The 21,969-nt window shown below is 42.2% G+C and overlaps 1 protein-coding gene across 1 annotated transcript in view; it reads left to right on the forward strand.

Moving 5' to 3' along the window:
* LOC110490883 (transient receptor potential cation channel subfamily A member 1) overlaps nucleotides 1–20,781 on the forward strand; it is an 88,410-nt gene extending 67,629 nt beyond the window's left edge. Inside the window, exons 21-27 of the mRNA XM_090199233.1 lie at nucleotides 3,998–4,167; nucleotides 6,469–6,598; nucleotides 7,629–7,811; nucleotides 11,747–11,815; nucleotides 12,091–12,192; nucleotides 18,521–18,621; nucleotides 20,010–20,781. Coding sequence (XP_090055359.1) covers nucleotides 3,998–4,167; nucleotides 6,469–6,598; nucleotides 7,629–7,811; nucleotides 11,747–11,815; nucleotides 12,091–12,192; nucleotides 18,521–18,621; nucleotides 20,010–20,217 — 963 coding nt within the window. The 3' untranslated portion in view covers nucleotides 20,218–20,781. The remainder of the gene's footprint in view (nucleotides 1–3,997; nucleotides 4,168–6,468; nucleotides 6,599–7,628; nucleotides 7,812–11,746; nucleotides 11,816–12,090; nucleotides 12,193–18,520; nucleotides 18,622–20,009) is intronic.
* Nucleotides 20,782–21,969: the final 1,188 nt, after the last annotated feature.

Raw genomic sequence — 21,969 nt, forward strand, 5'->3', positions numbered from 1 at the left:
ACGAAGGTCCAACTTAGTGAAAAACCTGGCTCCCTGCAGGATCTCGAAGGCTGAAGACATAAGAGGAAGCGGATAACGATTCTTCACTGTTATGTCATTCAGCCCTCGATAATCTATGCAGGGGCGCAGAGACCCGTCCTTCTTCTTGACAAAAAAAAACCCCGCTCCGGCGGGAGAGGAGGAGGGGACTATGGTACCGGCGTCAAGAGCTACAGACAAATAATCTTCGAGAGCCTTACGTTCGGGAGCCGACAGAGAGTATAGTCTACCCCGGGGGGGGGTGGTTCCCGGAAGGAGATCAATACTACAATCATACGACCGGTGTGGAGGAAGAGAGGTGGCCCTGGACCGACTGAACACCGTGCGCAGATCGTGATATTCCTCCGGCACCCCTGTCAAATCACCAGGCTCCTCCTGTGAAGAAGAGACAGAGGAAACAGGAGGGATAGCAGACATTAAACATTTCACATGACAAGAGACGTTCCAGGAGAGGATAGAATTACTAGACCAATTAATGGAAGGATTATGACAAACTAGCCAGGGATGGCCCAAAACAACAGGTGTAAAAGGTGAACGAAAAATTAAAAAAGAAATGGTTTCACTATGATTACCAGAAACAGTGAGGGTTAAAGGTAGCGTCTCACGCTGAATCCTGGGGAGAGGACTACCATCCAGGGCGAACAAGGCCGTGGGCTCCTTTAACTGTCTGAGAGGAATGTCATGTTCCCGAGCCCAGGTCTCGTCCATAAAACAGCCCTCCGCCCCAGAGTCTATTAAGGCACTGCAGGAAGCTGACGAACCGGTCCAGCGTAGATGGACCGACAAGGTAGTGCAGGATCTTGAAGGAGAGACAGGAGTAGTAGCGCTCACCAGTAGCCCTCCGCTTACTGACGAGCTCTGGCCTTTTACTGGACATGAAGTGACAAAATGACCAGCGGAACCGCAATAGAGACAGAGGCGGTTGGTGATTCTCCGTTCCCTCTCCTCAGTCGAGATGCGGATACCTCCCAGCTGCATGGGCTCAGCACCCGAGCCGGCAGAGGAAGATGGTAGTGATGCGGAGAGGGAGGCGACGGAGAGCGCGAGCTCCTTTCCACGAGCTCGGTGACGAAGATCAACCCGTCGCTCAATGCGAATAGCGAGTTCAATCAAGGAATCCACGCTGGAAGGAACCTCCCGGGAGAGAATCTCATCCTTTACCTCTGCGCGGAAACCCTCCAGAAGACGAGCGAGCAAGGCCGGCTCGTTCCAGCCACTGGAGACAGCAAGAGTGCGAAACTCAATAGAGTAGTCTGTTATGGATCGATTGCCTTGACATAGGGAAGACAGGGCCCTGGAAGCCTCCTCCCCAAAACCAGATCGATCAAAAACCCGTATCATCTCCTCCTTAAAGTCTTGATACTGGTTAGTACACTCAGCCCTTGCCTCCCAGATTGCCGTGCCCCACTCACGAGCCCGTCCAATAAGGAGAGATATGACGTAGGCGACACGAGCAGTGCTCCTGGAGTAAGTGTTGGGCTGGAGAGAAAACACAATATCACACTGGGTGAGGAACGAGCGGCATTCAGTGGGCTCCCCAGAGTAACACGGCGGGTTATTGATTCTGGGCTCCGGAGATTCGAAAGCCCTGGAAGTGGCCGGTGGATCGAGGCGGAGATGGTGAACCTGTTCTGTGAGGTTGGAGACTTGGGTGGCCAGGGTCTCAACGGCATGTCGAGCAGCAGACAATTCCTGCTTGTGTCTGCCTAGCATCGCTCCCTGGATCTCGACGGCTGAGTGGAGAGGATCCGAAGTCGCTGGGTCCATTCTTGGTCGGATTCTTCTGTTACGGTGCGTGAATGAGGACCCAAAAGCGAATCAACTTAAACAGAGCTTCTTTAATTACCAAACATAGGTAGGCTCAGATGGACCGGCAGATTCCGACAGGACAGGACAAGGTTACAGCAAACATGACGACAGTCTGGTTCAGGCATGAATGACACAAACAAACAAGAATCCGACAAGGACAGGAGCAGAAACAGAGAGAGATATTGGGACCTAATCAGAGGGAAAAAAGGGAACAGGTGGGGAACGGGGTGAATGGGTAGTTAGAGGAGACAAGGGACAGCTGGGGGAAAGCGGGGGAGAAAAGGTAACCTAACACGACCAGCAGAGGGAGACAGGGTGAAGGGAAAGGACAGAGACAAGACAACATGACAGTACATGACACTAGTAACCGAAAGGTTGCAAGTTTGAATCCCCGAATGACAAATCTGTCGTTCTGCCCCTGAACAAGGCAGTTAACTCACTGTTCCTAGGCTGTCATTGAAAAAAAAAATGTGTTCTTGCCTAGTTAAATTAAGGTTAAAAAAAAAATAGCAGATGCTCTCATCCAGAGTGACTTAGTCAGTACATTCAACTGAGTTATGTAATTCAAAAGCAGTGAAAGGTGTGTTCAGTAAACTACATAATTTAAAGGCCAAATCCTAATTTGAGAAACACTCAAAGAAAGTGTTATAACTCACGCATTAAAGTCAAGTGGTTGCTGAGACTCTTGAGTTCTAGTTCCCATTCTAATGTAAATAACATTCTCTGGTTGCTGAGGCTCTGAGTTCAAGTTCTGGCTTAATGTAAATAACATTCTCTGGTTGCTGAGGCTCTGAGTTCTAGTTCTGGCTTAATGTAAATAACATTCTCTGGTTGCTGAGGCGCTGAGTTCTAGTTCTGGCTTAATGTAAATAACATTCTCTGGTTGCTGAGGCGCTGAGTTCTAGTTCTGGCTTAATGTAAACAACATTCTCTGGTTGCTGAGGCGCTGAGTTCTAGTTCTGGCTTAATGTAAATAACATTCTCTGGTTGCTGAGGCTCTGAGTTCTAGTTCTGGCTTAATGTAAATAACATTATCTGGTTGCTGAGGCTCTGAGTTCTAGTTCCGGCCTAATGTAAAAAGCATTCTCTGGTTGCTGAGGCTCTGAGTTCTAGTTCCGGCCTAATGTAAAAAGCATTCTCTGGTTGCTGAGGCTCTGAGTTCTAGTTCTGGCTTAATGTAAATAACATTCTCTGGTTGCTGAGGCTCTGAGTTCTAGTTCTGGCCTAATGTAAATAACATTCTCTGGTTGCTGAGGCTCTGAGTTCTAGTTCCCATTCTAATGTAAATAACATTCTCTGCTTGCTGAGGCTCTGAGTTCTAGTTCCGGCCTAATGTAAAAAGCATTCTCTGGTTGCTGAGGCTCTGAGTTCTAGTTCCGGCCTAATGTAAAAAGCATTCTCTGGTTGCTGAGGCTCTGAGTTCTAGTTCCGGCCTAATGTAAAAAGCATTCTCTGGTTGCTGAGGCTCTGAGTTCTAGTTCCGGCCTAATGTAAAAAGCATTCTCTGGTTGCTGAGGCTCTGAGTTCTAGTTCCGGCCTAATGTAAATAACATTCTCTGGTTGCTGAGGCTCTGAGTTCTAGTTCCCATTCTAATGTAAAAAGCATTCTCTGGTTGCTGAGGCTCTGAGTTCTAGTTCCGGCCTAATGTAAAAAGCATTCTCTGGTTGCTGAGGCTCTGAGTTCTAGTTCCGGCCTAATGTAAAAAGCATTTTCTGGTTGCTGAGGCTCTGAGTTCTAGTTCCGGCCTAATGTAAAAAGCATTCTCTGGTTGCTGAGGCTCTGAGTTCTAGTTCCGGCCTAATGTAAAAAGCATTCTCTGGTTGCTGAGGCTCTGAGTTCTAGTTCCGGCCTAATGTAAATAACATTCTCTGGTTGCTGAGGCTCTGAGTTCTAGTTCCCATTCTAATGTAAAAAGCATTCTCTGGTTGCTGAGGCTCTGAGTTCTAGTTCCGGCCTAATGTAAAAAGCATTCTCTGGTTGCTGAGGCTCTGAGTTCTAGTTCCGGCCTAATGTAAAAAGCATTTTCTGGTTGCTGAGGCTCTGAGTTCTAGTACCCATTCTAATGTAAATAACATTCTCTGGTTGCTGAGGCTCTGAGTTCTAGTTCCGGCCTAATGTAAAAAGCATTCTCTGGTTTTCCCTCAATAGCGTTTGAGTTACCTGAAGGACATCTCTAACATTCAGGACTGGTTTTCAATCATCCTCTCTCTTCTCTTCGTCATCGCCCTGTTCTTCAACGCTGAGGGGTCCTGGCACTGGCAGGCTGGGGCACTGGCCATAATCATGTCATGGGTTAACTTCCTCCTCTATCTCCAAAGGTAATTACCAACTGTCCAAACAATGTAGCCCATCTGTCTCTGTCTAGAGAGATGAGAAATTATGTTTACTGTCATTTAGAGATTGTTAATTTTCTGATCATTGTTAGTGCACAAATCAACAGTGTTTCTTGATTGATTGATTGACATTCCATGGTAACGCAAATACGCTAAGACTCAACAAAAACGAAAATAATTGGTTTAACGAACAGCATACAGCGATGACATTACACCTTGACTTTGTAAAAATCTCTTTTGGTTATTTTTTTGTGTTACTACCCTATTCCATATGTTATTTCATAGGTTTGACGTCTTCACTATTATTCTACAATGTAGAAAATAGTAAGTAAGTGAAGTGGATTTACATCCGATAAAGAAATTACAGCAACAGAGTTACATCATGGTTCCTTTATCTGTACTATACAGAAATACATCATTATGAATGTCATTCTCTCCACAGTGATTTATCCTGGATAGGTACAGAACAGTAGATATACCAAATAACAACAAATTTGGTTGGTCCTCATCTTCCAAGGTGAAAGACCAACTTCTCTCTCTGCAAAAAAAACATATTTCTAAGGCCCTCTGAGCAGAGATACTTTTTTTCCATACTGATTGTTTGTGTGTAAGGAGCCACACATGCAAAGCTACAGTATTTATTTATTGTGTCCCTACCCCAATTTGCACCTGGCTGGAGTAGAGTGCAGGAAAATACAGAATTTTAAAAATGTATCGATATAACGTATTGTAATAACATTGTGCAGGTTCCCACAAGACATTGTGTTGTTTCACACACTACAAAGGGTAAAGAGTGTGAGAAAAGTGGGAGACAGACAGGGAGATGGACAGGGAAATGGGCAGACAGGCAGGGAGACAGACAGGGAGACAGACAGGGAGACAGACAGGGAGCGGGACAGGCAGGGAGAGAGACAGGCAGGCAGGGAGAGAGACAGACAGGGAGACAGGCAGGGAGACAGACAGGCAGGGAGACAGACAGGCAGGGAGACAGGCAGGGAGACAGGCAGACAGGCAGGGAGACAGGCAGGGAGACAGGCAGACAGACAGGCAGACAGGGAGACAGACAGGCAGGGAGACAGACAGGCAGGGAGACAGACAGGCAGGGAGACAGACAGGCAGGGAGACAGGCAGACGGCAGGCAGACAGACAGGCAGACAGGGAGACAGGCAGGGAGACAGGGAGACAGGCAGGATGATAGGCAGGGAGACAGGCAGGGAGACAGGGAGACAGGCAGACAGACAGGGAGACAGGCAGACAGGCAGGGAGACAGGCAGACAGGCAGGATGACAGGCAGACAGGCAGGGAGACAGACAGGGAGGCAGGCAGGGAGACAGACAGGCAGGCAGGGAGACAGACAGGCAGACATGGAGACGGGCAGGGAGACAGACAGACAGGCAGGATGACAGGCAGACAGGCAGAGAGTCAGGCAGGCAGACAGGGAGACAGGCAGATAGGCAGGTTATTGGTGGTACTTTAAAACAGCTGGCCCAGGGAGGAGGAAGACAGAGTGAAGGCACACAGCAAACCTTTGTGTTACATTTTTACTTGTTTTCACCTACACACACACTTTTCCACGCATTTATTACCCTCGGGTCCAGTGGAACCCAAACACCACATATGTAATACAAATGTGTAGGGGGGTGTACCTTGTGCGCTCAATGGAAATGTGTTTATTTCACATGTTCTTCACTGAAAATGAGCCAAGGTCAATGAGTCTTGGGTTGAAAAAAAGTATTAATTGTATTATTTTTCTTTTAGTAAACATTGAAAATGGGTCCCACAGACCTGAACACCACAAAATACCTTTTCTAGTGAACGTTTTCTAAGGTCCTCTTTCCATTTGTTGTACCAGAAATCAAAGCCTTCACTTATGCCTCATTTTTCACATGGAAAACAGTTGAAAAATGTATCTATGCTTTCATTTCCCCGAAATATAGACTCTTAGTTTTCATTGGACACCCAATTTGATAGGGTCAAATGAACTTCACGTGTTGGTACTCATGAGTCCATTTTGGTACTCATGGGTCCACGTTGGTACTCATGGGTCCACGTTGGTACTCATGGGTCCACGTTGGTCCCCATGGGTCCACGTTGTTCCCCATGGGTCCACATTGGTACTCATGGGTCCACGTTGGTACTCATGGGTCCACGTTGGTCCCCATGGGTCCACGTTGTTCCCCATGGGTCCACATTGGTACTCATGGGTCCACGTTGGTACTCATGAGTCCACGTTGGTCCCCATGGGTCCACGTCGGTACTCATGGGCACTGTGTTTTCTCTTTCCAGGTTTGAGCACTTTGGGATCTACGTGGTGATGTTTCGGGAGATTGCAAGGACGTTGTTTAAAATCCTACTGCTATTCTTCTTTCTGATGCTGGCCTTTGCCTTGGTCTTCTATGCCCTCATGCTCAACCAGGTGACAAGAGACATTAGAAATAGTGCTCCCACTTTAAACACATTCTTTTGTATAAGTCCTACATTAGGTCATTGGTAATTTCCTCAAATCAATGAAGATATATGAGATGGAAAGGAGATGGATCTAAAATCTGTTTAAAGTCAAATCTAATCAAATCAAAACAAATGTTATTGGACACGTACACATGCTTAGCAGATGTTAATGTGAGTGTAGTGAAATGCTTGTGCTTCTAGTTCCGACAGTGCGGTAATATCTAACCAGTAATCTAACAGTTCCCCAAAAACTACCTAATACACACAAATGTAAAGGGATGAATGAGCATTTGTAAAAATACGTGTATATATATATATATATATATATATATATATATATATATATATATATATATTTACCAATCTACAAATGTACCAATATGTACCAATAATGTACCAATATAAGAAAATGTTGTCTAATTGAGTGACTGCCAGTGACTGACATAACAAGGGAAAAATTGCTGATGCACAACTTTTCGAAATTTTACCTTGTGTATTCTACTATATATATATATATATATATATATATATATATATATATATATATATATATATATATATATATACATGTTATACAATACAGTATATACATATACATGTTATACAATACAGTATATACATATACATGTTATACAATACAGTATATACATATACATGTTATACAATACAGTATATACATATACATGTTATACAATACAGTATATACATATACATGTTATACAATACAGTATATACATATACATGTTATACAATACAGTATATACATATGATATGAGTAATGTAAACATTATTTAAAGTGGCATTGTATATAGTGATTAGTGGTCCATGTGTTAAAGTGGCCAGTGATTGGGTCTCAATGTAGGCAGCAGCCTCTCTGAGTTAGTGATGGCTGTTTAGCAGTCTGATGGCCTTGAGATAGAAGATGTTTTTCAGTCCCAGCTTTCCTTCTGTTCTGTCATGCCAAACTGTTTTTTTTCTTCTCACGTTTGTCTTTTTAGGAAGAGTTTGAGCGACTGGACTTGTCAGTGATCCAGATCTTTGTGATGATGGTCGGGGAACTGAATTACCAAAGCAATTTTCTGGACATGTACCTACACAAGAAATTTCCATTTCCCTTCCTCACTTTCTACATGTTGGTTATATTTATCATCTTCATGCCGATCCTGCTGATGAACATGATGGTAAGCCTCTCCATGATGACCCGGTATCTGGGGCTCCCGAGTTGTGTAGTGGTCTAAGGCGCCACTAAAGACACCCTGGTTCAAATCCAGGCTGTATGACAACCGGCCGTGATTGGGAGTCCATAGGGCGGCGCACAATTGGCCCAGCGTTGTAGGCCGTCGAATTTGTTCTTAACCGACTTGCCTAGTTAAATAAAAACCTCATCCAATTCACCTTTTTAGAGTTAATTTCCTGCAAATCTACACATTTTGCCATTAAGGAAGAGAAATGTTTTCTGTTTTTAGTATGATACCAGATATTTAAACCTGGTCGAATTACCGACTGGGGGGCCCCCACTGATTTTGTGAGTCACTTTCAGATATCATACTAGGTTTAAATATCTGGCCGATTTACCAATCTACAAATGTACCAATATAAGAAAATGTTGTCTAATTGAGTGACTGTCCGTGACTGACATAACAAGGGAGAAACTGCTGATGCACAACATTTTGAAATGTCACCTTGTGTATTCTACTATTCTACCTCTCAACAGTTAAGATGAGACCCTAAATAGACTCACTGTTGCTATCAGAGTCATTCCAAAGGGTAGGTTTAAAAGAGCAAATGAAATGTGACCATACTTTATCACTCGTATATCATCAATGATGTTATATTAGTCAAAACCATAAACAGTTATTGTTTAAATTCAACCCAGAATTCAACCAACAAATTAACTATAAATCAGGGTTTCAAGCTCTGGTTGATTTCAAATATAATGATATTTAGTGATATTGAATTGTTTGGTTGTCAACACAACCAAATATCAACATTTGAAGGAGGTGTATCCTCTGCTTGGGTAGTTGCATCTATTTTAAATTTAATTTCACCTTTATTTAACCAGGTAGGGAAATGGGGAACAGGTTCTCATTTACAACTGCGACCTGGCCAAGATAAAGCATAGCAATTCGACACATACAACACATGGAATAAACAAAACATAGTCAATAATACAGTAGAACAAAATAAAACAAAGTCTATATACAGTGAGTGCAAATGTGATAAGATAAGGGAGTTAAGGCAATAAATAGGACATGGTGGCGACGTAATTACAATATAGCAATTAAACACTGGAATGGTAGATGTGCAGAAGATGAATGTGCAGGTAGAGATACTGGGGTGCAAAGGAGCAAGATAAATAAATACAGTATGGGGATGACGTAGGTAGATAGATGGGCTGTTTACAGATGGGCTATGTACAGGTGCAATGATCTGTGAGCTGCTCTGACAGCTGATGCTTAAAGTTAGTGAGGGAGATATGAGTCTCCAGCTTCAGAGATTTTAGCAGTTTGTTCCAGTCATTGGCAGCAGAAAACTGGAAGGAAAGACGACCAAAGGAGGTATTGGCTTTGGGGGTGACCAGTGAAATACACCTGCTGGAGCGCGTGCTACGAGTGGGTGCTGCTATGGTGACCAGTGAGCTGAGATAAGGCAGGGCTTTACCTAGCAGAGACTTGAAGATAACCTGTAGCCAGTGGGTTTGGCGACAAGTATGAAGCGAGGGCCAACCAACGAGAGCGTACAGGTCACAGTGGTGGGTAGTATATGGGTTATTGGTGACAAAATGGATGGCACTGCGATAGACTGCATCCAGGTTGTTGAGTAGAGTGTTGGAGGCAATTTTATAGATGACATCACTGAAGTCGAGAATTGGTAGGATGGTCAGTTTTACGAGGGTATGTTTGGCAGCATGAGTGAAGGATGCTTTGTTGCGATATAGGAAGCCAGTTCTAGATTCAATTTTGGTTTGGAGATGATTAATGTGCATCTGGAAGGAGAGTTTACAGTCTAACCAGACACCTAGGTATTTGTAGTCGTCCACGTATTCTAAGTCAGAGCCGTCCAGAGCAGTGATGCTGGATGGGCGAGCAGGTGCAGGCAGTGATCGGTTGAATAGCATGCATTTAGTTTTACTTGCATTTAAGAGCAGTTGGAGGCCACGGAAGGAGAGTTGTATGGCGTTGAAGCTCGTCTGGATGTTAGTTAACACTGTGTCCAAAGAGGGGCCAGAAGTATACATAATGGTGTCGTCTGCGTAGAGCTGTATCAGAGAATCACCAGCAGCAAGAGCAACATCTGATGTATACAGAGAAGAGAGTCGGCCAGAGAATGGAACCCTGTGGCACACCCATAGAGACTGCCAGAGGTCCAGACAACAGGCCCTCCGGACAACGGGCCCTCCGGACAACGGGCCCTCCGGACAACGGGCCCTCCGGACAACGGGCCCTCCGGACAACGGGCCCTCCGGACAACAAGCCCTCCGGACAACTGGCCCTCCGGACAACGGGCAGTTGATAGGGGTAGCCAGGTGGAAAGCATGGTCAGCCGTAGAGAAGTGCTTATTGAAATTCTCAATTGTAGTGGATTTATCAGTGGTGACAGTGTTTCCTGGCCTCAGAGCCGTGGGCAGCTGGGAGGACGTGCTCTTGTTCTCCAGTCCATCTCCATGGACTTTACAGTGTTCCAGACCTTTTTTGAGTTAGTACCACAGGATGCACATTTCTGTTTGAAAAAAGCTAGCCTTAGCTTTCCTAACTGCCTGTGTATATTTGTTCCTAACTTCCCTGAAAAAGCAATTTTAAGGGGGCTATTCGATGCTAATGCAGAACGCCACAGGATGTTTTTGTGCTGGTCAAGGGCAGACAGGTCTGGAGTGAACCAAGGACTATATCTGTTCCTAGTTCTACATTTGTTGAATGGGGCATGCTTATTTAAGATGGTGAGGAAGGCACTTTTAAAGATTAGCCAGGCATCATCTACTGACGGGATGAGTTCAATGTAATTTCAAGATACCCCTGCCAGGTTGCTTAGAAAGGCTCGCAGAAGTTTTTTAGGGGGCGTTTGACAGTGATGAGGGGTGGTCGTTTGGTCGCAGACCCATTACGGATGCAGGCAATGAGGAAGTGATCGACGAGATCTTGATTGAAAACAGCAGAGGTAATTTTGCAATTATGTTCGCACAGCTGAAAACTGTTGTTCTGATTAAAGAAGTTAGTTGAGTATCTGGAGCATCAGCATTTGTGGGTTTGTTTACAGGCTCAAAATGTCCAGAAACAAATAACTTTCTTCTGAAACTCGTCAGTCTATTCTTGTTCTGAGAAATGAAGGCTATTCCATGCGAGGAAATTGTCAAGAAACTGAAGATCTCGTACAACGCTGTGTACTACTCCCTTCACAGAACTGCGCAAACTGGCTCTAACCGGAATAGAAAGAGGACAAGTACATTAGGGTGTCTAGTTTGAGAAACAGACGCCTCACAAGTCTTTAACTGGCAGCTTCATTAAATAGTACCCACAAAACACCAGCCTCAACGTCAACAGGCAACTTCAGGATGCTGGCCTTCTAGGCAGAGTTCCTCTGTCCAGAGTCTGTGTTTTGCCCATCTTAATATTTTATTTTTGTTGGCCAGTCTGAGATATGGCTTTTTCTTTGCAACTCTGCATAAAAGGCCAGCATAGTGTGTGGTTAGAGGGGTGTGGTTAAATGCGGAAGACACATTTCAGTTGATTGCATTCAGTTGTACAGCTGACTAGGTATCCCCCTACATTTAATATGTTATGTATAGTCAATGAGACCAGGCTGAAAAAGGATATGTCTGCATTGAATTTTGTCTTCATTTTGGCAGATTCATGAGTTAGACACCATTGATCTAAGGGATTAATCTCAACAGTTCGAAAGTGGCTCCCTCTCTGGTCTCGTTTCCTTAGATCTTTCCTTGTCTCTTTATTGATGAATGGGAGGAGACATGGAGAGGAAAGCGCTTTAGACTATTGAAAGACACACCCACTTTTCGCAGGGAAAAGAGACTATGCGAGGTCAATGCTAATTGTCAATGGATAGCTGACAACCTATCAAAATATTGATGGTTCCTATTGGTGTCCCTTTGTGTGTACTACAGATTGGATTGGCTGTCGGTGACATCGCTGAGGTACAGAGAAGTGCCACTCTGAAGAGAATAGCCATGCAGGTTTGTAGCTGGATAACAATCAAGTCCACTTGATAAGATTTTTGTAATTTTATGCTTATTTTAGGTTGTTTTGAGGAATTTTTAGACATTTTGAATAGCTAATGGGTACTTGTTTTAGTGTCATTGTAAAGTTTGTTCTGATTGGGTCAACATCACTTCTTCATCATATTGTACTAGTATACCAAAATATAGCTTAACCTTTCTCCAAATACTCAATATGACAAAATTCCTTGTGGATTTTGATGACTGGAGGCAATGATGTCTCTCTATGTCAGATTGAACTCCACACCAATCTGGAGGAGAAGATGCCATACTGGTTGTTGAAGAGAGTGGACCGGTCATCCATCACCATCTATCCCAACCGCAAGTGCTCCAAGGTGGGTATGGTGCCTGGGCCTGGATACGTAAAGCATCTCATAGTAGGATTCAAATCTACAAGACAAAACTAATGCTCCAGTAGATCAGTTATCCTATTCAGAGACGCTGTTTGAACGTAACCCAAGTGCTCAGAGTCGCATTCACTGGAGGGAAAACAACACCTAAATTGAAAAGTAGAGTTATTGGTGACTGGTGTAGATTGATGTCTTCTCTATTGAGGTCTTCAATAACAAACGACATAGAGAACGGAGGATGATCACTGTAGATTATAACACTGAGTGTATAAAACTACAAATCTACAAAACGTTCAAAAGCGGAGGCAAAAAAAATAATGACTTAAATCAAAAAACATGAATAGCAGAATCGCTTAGAGTAGAGTTACAGGCTGTATCACTTAGAGTTACAGGCTGTATCACTTAGAGTTACAGGCTGTATCACTTAGAGTTACAGGCTGTATCACTTAGCGTTACAGGCTGTATCACTTAGAGTTACAGGCTGTATCACTTAGTTACAGGCTGTATCACTTAGAGTTACAGGCTGTATCACTTAGAGTAGTGTTACAGGCTGTACCACTTAGAGTAGAGTTACAGGCTGTATCACTTAGAGTAGAGTTACAGGCTGTATCACTTAGAGTAGAGTTACAGGCTGTATCACTTAGAGTTACAGGCTGTATCACTTAGAGTTACAGGCTGAATCACTTAGAGTAGAGTTACAGGCTGAATCACTTAGAGTTACAGGCTGTATCACTTAGAGTAGAGTTACAGGCTGTATCACTTAGAGTAGAGTTACAGGCTGTATCGCTTAGAGTTACAGGCTGTATCACTTAGAGTTACAGGCTGAATCACTTAGAGTAGAGTTACAGGCTGAATCACTTAGAGTAGAGTTACAGGCTGTATCACTTAGAGTAGAGTTACGGGCTGTATCACTTAGAGTTACAGGCTGTATCACTTAGAGTTACAAGCTGTATCACTTAGAGTTACAGGCTGTATCACTTAGAGTAGAGTTACAGGCTGTATCACTTAGAGTAGAGTTACAGGCTGTATCACTTAGAGTAGAGTTACAGGCTGTATCACTTAGAGTTACAGGCTGTATCACTTAGAGTTACAGGCTGTATCACTTAGAGTAGTGTTACAAGCTGTATCACTTAGAGTAGAGTTACAGGCTGTATCACTTAGAGTAGAGTTACATGCTGTATCACTTAGAGTAGAGTTACAGGCTGTATCACTTAGAGTAGAGTTACAGGCTGTATCACTTAGAGTTACAGGCTGTATCACTTAGAGTTACAGGCTGTATCACTTAGAGTTACAGGCTGTATCACTTAGAGTAGAGTTACAGGCTGTATCACTTAGAGTAGAGTTACAGGCTGTATCACTTAGAGTTACAGGCTGTATCACTTAGAGTTACAGGCTGTATCACTTAGAGTTACAGGCTGAATCACTTAGAGTAGAGTTACAGGCTGAATCACTTAGAGTTACAGGCTGTATCACTTAGAGTAGAGTTACAGGCTGTATCACTTAGAGTAGAGTTACAGGCTGTATCACTTAGAGTAGAGTTACAGGCTGTATCACTTAGAGTAGAGTTACAGGCTGTATCACTTAGAGTAGAGTTACAGGCTGTATCACTTAGAGTTACAGGCTGTATCACTTAGAGTTACAGGCTGTATCACTTAGAGTAGTGTTACAGGCTGTATCACTTAGAGTAGAGTTACAGGCTGTATCACTTAGAGTAGAGTTACAGGCTGTATCACTTAGAGTAGAGTTACAGGCTGTATCACTTAGAGTTACAGGCTGTATCACTTAGAGTTACAGGCTGTATCACTTAGAGTTACAGGCTGAATCGCTTAGAGTAGAGTTACAGGCTGTATCACTTAGAGTTACAGGCTGTATCACTTAGAGTTACAGGCTGTATCACTTAGAGTTACAGGCTGTATCACTTAGCGTTACAGGCTGTATCACTTAGAGTTACAGGCTGTATCACTTAGTTACAGGCTGTATCACTTAGAGTTACAGGCTGTATCACTTAGAGTAGTGTTACAGGCTGTATCACTTAGAGTAGAGTTACAGGCTGTATCACTTAGAGTAGAGTTACAGGCTGTATCACTTAGAGTAGAGTTACAGGCTGTATCACTTAGAGTTACAGGCTGTATCACTTAGAGTTACAGGCTGAATCACTTAGAGTAGAGTTACAGGCTGAATCACTTAGAGTTACAGGCTGTATCACTTAGAGTAGAGTTACAGGCTGTATCACTTAGAGTAGAGTTACAGGCTGTATCGCTTAGAGTTACAGGCTGTATCACTTAGAGTTACAGGCTGAATCACTTAGAGTAGAGTTACAGGCTGAATCACTTAGAGTAGAGTTACAGGCTGTATCACTTAGAGTAGAGTTACGGGCTGTATCACTTAGAGTTACAGGCTGTATCACTTAGAGTTACAAGCTGTATCACTTAGAGTTACAGGCTGTATCACTTAGAGTAGAGTTACAGGCTGTATCACTTAGAGTAGAGTTACAGGCTGTATCACTTAGAGTTACAGGCTGTATCACTTAGAGTTACAGGCTGTATCACTTAGAGTAGAGTTACAGGCTGTATCACTTAGAGTAGAGTTACATGCTGTATCACTTAGAGTAGAGTTACATGCTGTATCACTTAGAGTAGAGTTACAGGCTGTATCACTTAGAGTTACAGGCTGTATCACTTAGAGTTACAGGCTGTATCACTTAGAGTTACAGGCTGTATCACTTAGAGTTACAGGCTGTATCACTTAGAGTAGAGTTACAGGCTGTATCACTTAGAGTAGAGTTACAGGCTGTATCACTTAGAGTTACAGGCTGTATCACTTAGAGTTACAGGCTGTATCACTTAGAGTTACAGGCTGAATCACTTAGAGTAGAGTTACAGGCTGAATCACTTAGAGTTACAGGCTGTATCACTTAGAGTAGAGTTACAGGCTGTATCACTTAGAGTAGAGTTACAGGCTGTATCACTTAGAGTAGAGTTACAGGCTGTATCACTTAGAGTAGAGTTACAGGTTGTATCACTTAGAGTAGAGTTACAGGCTGTATCACTTAGAGTTACAGGCTGTATCACTTAGAGTTACAGGCTGTATCACTTAGAGTAGTGTTACAGGCTGTATCACTTAGAGTAGAGTTACAGGCTGTATCACTTAGAGTAGAGTTGCAGGCTGTATCACTTAGAGTAGAGTTACAGGCTGTATCACTTAGAGTTACAGGCTGTATCACTTAGAGTTACAGGCTGTATCACTTAGAGTTACAGGCTGAATCACTTAGAGTGGAGTTACAGGCTGAATCACTTAGAGTTACAGGCTGTATCACTTAGAGTAGAGTTACAGGCTGTATCACTTAGAGTAGAGTTACAGGCTGTATCGCTTAGAGTTACAGGCTGTATCACTTAGAGTTACAGGCTGAATAACTTAGAGTAGAGTTACAGGCTGAATCACTTAGAGTTACAGGCTGTATCACTTAGAGTAGAGTTACAGGCTGTATCACTTAGAGTAGAGTTACAGGCTGTATCGCTTAGAGTTACAGGCTGTATCACTTAGAGTTACAGGCTGAATAACTTAGAGTAGAGTTACAGGCTGAATCACTTAGAGTAGAGTTACAGGCTGTATCACTTAGAGTTACGGGCTGTATCACTTAGAGTTACAGGCTGTATCACTTAGAGTTACAGGCTGTATCACTTAGAGTTACAGGCTGTATCACTTAGAGTTACAGGCTGTATCACTTAGAGTTACAGGCTGTATCACTTAGAGTAGAGTTACAGGCTGTATCACTTAGAGTAGAGTTACAGGCTGTATCACTTAGAGTAGAGTTACAGGCTGTATCACTTAGAGTAGAGTTACAGGCTGTATCACTTAGAGTAGAGTTACAGGCTGTATCACTTAGAGTTACAGGCTGTATCACTTAGAGTAGAGTTACAGGCTGTATCACTTAGAGTAGAGTTACAGGCTGTATCACTTAGAGTTACAGGCTGTTTCACTTAGAGTAGAGTTACAGGCTGTATCACTTAGAGTAGAGTTACAGGCTGTATCACTTAGAGTTACAGGCTGTATCACTTAGAGTAGAGTTACAGGCTGTATCACTTAGAGTTACAGGCTGTATCACTTAGAGTAGAGTTACAGGCTGTATCACTTAGAGTTACAGGCTGTATCACTTAGAGTTACAGGCTGTATCACTTAGAGTAGAGTTACAGGCTGTATCACTTAGAGTAGAGTTACAGGCTGTATCACTTAGAGTTACAGGCTGTATCACTTAGAGTAGAGTTACAGGCTGTATCACTTAGAGTAGAGTTACAGGCTGTATCGCTTAGAGTAGAGTTACAGGCTGTATCACTTAGAGTAGTTACAGGCTGTATCACTTAGAGTAGAGTTACAGGCTGTATCACTTAGAGTAGAGTTACAGGCTGTATCACTTAGAGTTACAGGCTGTATCACTTAGAGTAGAGTTACAGGCTGTATCACTTAGAGTTACAGGCTGTATCACTTAGAGTAGAGTTACAGGCTGTATCACTTAGAGTAGAGTTACAGGCTGTATCACTTAGAGTAGAGTTACAGGCTGTATCACTTAGAGTTACAGGCTGTATCACTTAGAGTAGAGTTACAGGCTGTATCACTTAGAGTTACAGGCTGTATCACTTAGAGTTACAGGCTGTATCACTTAGAGTAGAGTTACAGGCTGTATCACTTAGAGTTACAGGCTGTATCACTTAGAGTTACAGGCTGTATCACTTAGAGTTACAGGCTGTATCACTTAGAGTAGAGTTACAGGCTGTATCACTTAGAGTTACAGGCTGTATCACTTAGAGTAGAGTTACAGGCTGTATCACTTCGAGTAGAGTTACAGGCTGTATCACTTAGAGTAGAGTTACAGGCTGTATCACTTAGAGTAGAGTTACAGGCTGTATCACTTAGAGTAGAGTTACAGGCTGTATCACTTAGAGTAGAGTTACAGGCTGTATCACTTAGAGTTACAGGCTGTATCACTTAGAGTAGAGTTACAGGCTGTATCACTTAGAGTTACAGGCTGTATCACTTAGAGTAGAGTTACAGGCTGTATCACTTAGAGTAGAGTTACAGGCTGTATCACTTAGAGTAGAGTTACAGGCTGTATCGCTTAGAGTAGAGTTACAGGCTGTATCGCTTAGAGTAGAGTTACAGGCTGTATCACTTAGAGTAGAGTTACAGGCTGTATCACTTAGAGTAGAGTTACAGGCTGTATCACTTAGAGTAGAGTTACAGGCTGTATCACTTAGAGTAGAGTTACAGGCTGTATCACTTAGAGTAGAGTTACAGGCTGTATCACTTAGAGTAGAGTTACAGGCTGTATCACTTAGAGTAGAGTTACAGGCTGTATCACTTAGAGTAGAGTTACAGGCTGTATCACCTAGAGTAGAGTTACAGGCTGTATCACTTAGAGTAGAGTTACAGGCTAGCTGTATGTAGGTGTCTATTGACAGGACAATGTATACAGCATGTACAATATCTTCGGGAAAGAATTCAGAACCTTTGACTTTTTCCACAAGAACATCTGGGTGGCCTCCATCATTCTAAAATGGAAGACGTTTAGAACCACCAAGACACTTCCTAGAGCTGGCCACCCAGCTAAACTGAGCAATCGGGGGAGAAGGACCTTGGGCAGGGAGGTGACCAAGAACCAGATGGTCACTCTGACAGTGCTCTAGAGTTCCTCTGTGGAGATGGGAGAACCTTTCAGAAGGACAACCATCTCTGCAGCACTCCACCAATCAGGCCTTTATGGTTGAGTGGCCAGACGGAAGCTACTCCTCAGTAAAAAGCACATGACAGCCCGCTTGGAATTTGTAAAAGGGCACCTAAAGAAACAAGATTTTCTGGTCTGATGAAACCAAAATTGATCTCTTTGGCCTGAATACCAACACATCAGCCAACAGCATATGTGGGAACTCTTTCAAGACTGTTGGAATAGCATTTCTCATAAAGCTGGTTGTGAGAATACAAAGAGTGTGCAAAGCTGTCATTAAAGGCAACGGATGTCTACTTGAAGCATCTCAAATATAAATTTTGATTTATTTAACACTGTTTTTTGGTTACTTCATGATTCTATTTGTGTAATGTCATAGTTTTGACGTCTTCACTATTATTCTACAATGTTGAAAATAGTAAAAATAAAGAAAAAAATATAATTCAATGAGTAGGTGTGTCCAAACCTTTGACTGGTACTGTATATTCAACATATAGGATCTTCTTAGTTTCTCCATCGTTATACTAAATAATTAAAGGGCTGTGCAGTATTCACTGGTAACCGTTTGTTCAAATGGTCTCTATTTAACTGCAGTTCTGGAGTCAAGGAGAAGCCAACGAAGTGCGAACTCATCTAATGACCAACTCGTCAACTTCAACCTCTGTCGAAGCCAAACTACGCAAACAGAAGCAAAGGTGACGCGTACGATCAGAAACGGTTGTTGTGGGTTGTGTGGTGTGTGTATAAAGGTGGACTAGGGGTTTGTATGGTGTGTGAGCAGCCTCTAGTGGTCTTGTCTTACACACTGGCCATCTCCTTCAGTCTGTGTGTTTCTATGTTATAGACTGAAGGAGATATCCTGTGTGTGTTTCTATGTTATAGACTGAAGGAGATATCCTGTGTGTGTTTCTATGTTATAGACTAAAGGAGGTATCCTGTGTGTGTTTCTATGTTATAGACTGAAGGAGATATCCTGTGTGTGTTTCTATGTTATAGACTGAAGGAGATATCCTGTGTGTGTTTCTATGTTATAGACTGAAGGAGATATCCTGTGTGTGTTTCTATGTTATAGACTAAAGGAGGTATCCTGTGTGTGTTTCTATGTTATAGACTAAAGGAGATAGAATATAAATACTGTATAAGTTCCTATACAGACTGAAGGAGAGATCCAGTATATGTTTCTATGTTAATAACTGAGGGAGATATCCAGTATTTACATTTCTATATAATCCCATACAGACTGAAGGAGATATCCAGTGTATATATCTAAATAATCCCATACAGACTGAAGGAGATATCCAGTGTATATATCTAAATAATCCCATACAGACTGAAGGAGATATCCAGTGTATATATCTAAATAATCCCATACAGACTGAATAAGATATCCAGTGTATATATCTCTATATAATCCCATACAGACTGAAGGAGATATCCAGTGTGTATATCTCTATATAATCCCATACAGACTGAAGGAGATATCCTGTGTATATATCTATATAATCCCATACAGACTGAAGGAGATATCCAGTGTATATATCTAAATAATCCTATACAGACTGAAGAAGATATCCAGTGTATATATCTCTATATAAAATAATCCCATACAGACTGAAGGAGATATCCAGCGTGTATATCTCTATATAATCCCATACAGACTGAAGGAGATATCCAGTGTATATATTTCTATATAATCCCATACAGACTGAATGAGATATCCAGTGTGTATATCTCTATATAATATAATCCCATACAGACTGAAGGAGATATCCAGTGTGTATATCTCTATATAATCCCATACAGACTGAAGGAGATATCCAGTGTATATATCTATATAATCCCATACAGACTGAAGGAGATATCCAGTGTTTATATCTTTATATAATCCCATACAGACTGAAGGAGATATCCAGTATTTATATCTCTATATAATCCCATACAGACTGAAGGAGATATCCAGTGTATGTATCTCTATATAATCCCATACAGACTGAAGGAGATATCCAGTGTATGTATCTCTATATAATCCCATACAGACTGAAGGAGATATCCAGTGTATATATATCTATATAATCCCATGCAGACTGAAGGAGATATCCAGTGCGCTGGAGAAGCAGCACGACCTGATGAAGCTGATGATCCAGAAGATGGAGATCACCTCGGAGGCAGACGAACATGACGGGCCCACAGAGGTCAAAGGTCACAGGCAGATGTCAAACTGGGGTCGAGCCAAATGCTCGAAGTGGATCCCGCTGATGAAGGCAATCAAGAACAAGAACCTTAACCGGTGACCATCAACTATACAACAACTACAACAACTACGATATTACCGCTATTAAGACATATTATTATATTATAGCACATTTAAAATACAGTAGATTGTCATCTGTTAAAAATACAATAATTGAACTGATTTTAAAACGTCTTGTAGGATAGTATGATTAGCATGAATGACCTATCAGTAGGGATACTAGTTCTGATGCACTTTTATTGTTGAATTATCTCATTTATTATTCAGAATGTTATTAAGCCATTCTGTTGTCTCACTCACTCACTCACTCACTCACTCACTCACTCACTCACTCACTCACTCACTCACTCACTCTCTCCCTCATGGCAAATGCGATATATGTCTCTCTGACTTCATACCTACTGTATGCATGTAATAATGATTGCATAAGATTGAAATAGTGGGTGATTGCATAAGATTGAAATAACTTGAAATAGTGTGTGGTTGCATTTGAGTAACAAATGATTGGAATTAGTGTGATATTTGATCTTTTAACTCTAATGAAACCTGCTGTAACTGAATGCTGTAATTTTGCATGGAACTAATAAAAAGTATCAAATACTCATACTGTGTATGTGGTGGGAAATCACAATGGAACTCTTAGTCCCACTTTATCTGGATAGTCCCATCTGATGATATACAGATGGTCTGGATAGTCCCATCTGATGACCTACAGATGGTCTGGATAGTCCCATCTGATGATATACAGATGGTCTGGATAGTCCCATCTGATGATATACAGATGGTCTGGATAGTCCCATCTGATGATATACAGATGGTCTGGATAGTCCCATCTGATGACCTACAGATGGTCTGGATAGTCCCATCTGATGATATACAGATGATCTGGATAGTCCCATCTGATGATATACAGATGGTCTGGATAGTCCCATCTGATGATATACAGATGGTCTGGATAGTCCCATCTGATGATATACAGATGGTCTGGATAGTCCCATCTGATGACCTACAGATGGTCTGGATAGTCCCATCTGATGATATACAGATGGTCTGGATAGTCCCATCTGATGATATACAGATGGTCTGGATAGCCCCATCTGATGATATACAGATGGTCTGGATAGTCCCATCTTTTTTTTTTATTTATTTTATTTATTTTACCTTTATTTAACCAGGTAGGCAAGTTGAGAACAAGTTCTCATTTACAATTGCGACCTGGCCAAGATAAAGCAAAGCAGTTCGACAGATACAACAACACAGAGTTACACATGGAGTAAAACAAACATACAGTCAATAATAAAGTATAAACAAGTCTATATACAATGTACAATGTGAGCAAATGAGGTGAGAAGGGAGGTAAAGGCAAAAAAAGGCCTTGGTGGCAAGGTAAATACAATATAGCAAGTAAAACACTGGAATGGTAGTTTTGCAATGGAAGAATGTGCAAAGTAGAAATAAAAATAATGGGGTGCAAAGGAGCAAAATAAATAAATAAATTAAATACAGTTGGGAAAGAGGTAGTTGATAGGGCTAAATTATATGTGGGCTATGTACAGGTGCAGTAATCTGTGAGCTGCTCTGACAGTTGGTGCTTAAAGCTAGTGAGGGAGATAAGTGTTTCCAGTTTCAGAGATTTTTGTAGTTCGTTCCAGTCATTGGCAGCAGAGAACTGGAAAGAGAGGCGGCCAAAGAAAGAATTGGTTTTGGGGGTGACTAGAGAGATATACCTGCTGGAGCGTGTGCTACAGGTGGGAGATGCTATGGTGACCAGCGAGCTGAGATAAGGGGGAAC

The sequence above is a fragment of the Oncorhynchus mykiss genome, chromosome 15 (genome assembly GCF_057628025.1).
Source record: "Oncorhynchus mykiss isolate SJ-2025 chromosome 15, ASM5762802v1, whole genome shotgun sequence".
In the NCBI taxonomy this organism is placed as follows: Eukaryota; Metazoa; Chordata; class Actinopteri; order Salmoniformes; family Salmonidae; genus Oncorhynchus; species Oncorhynchus mykiss.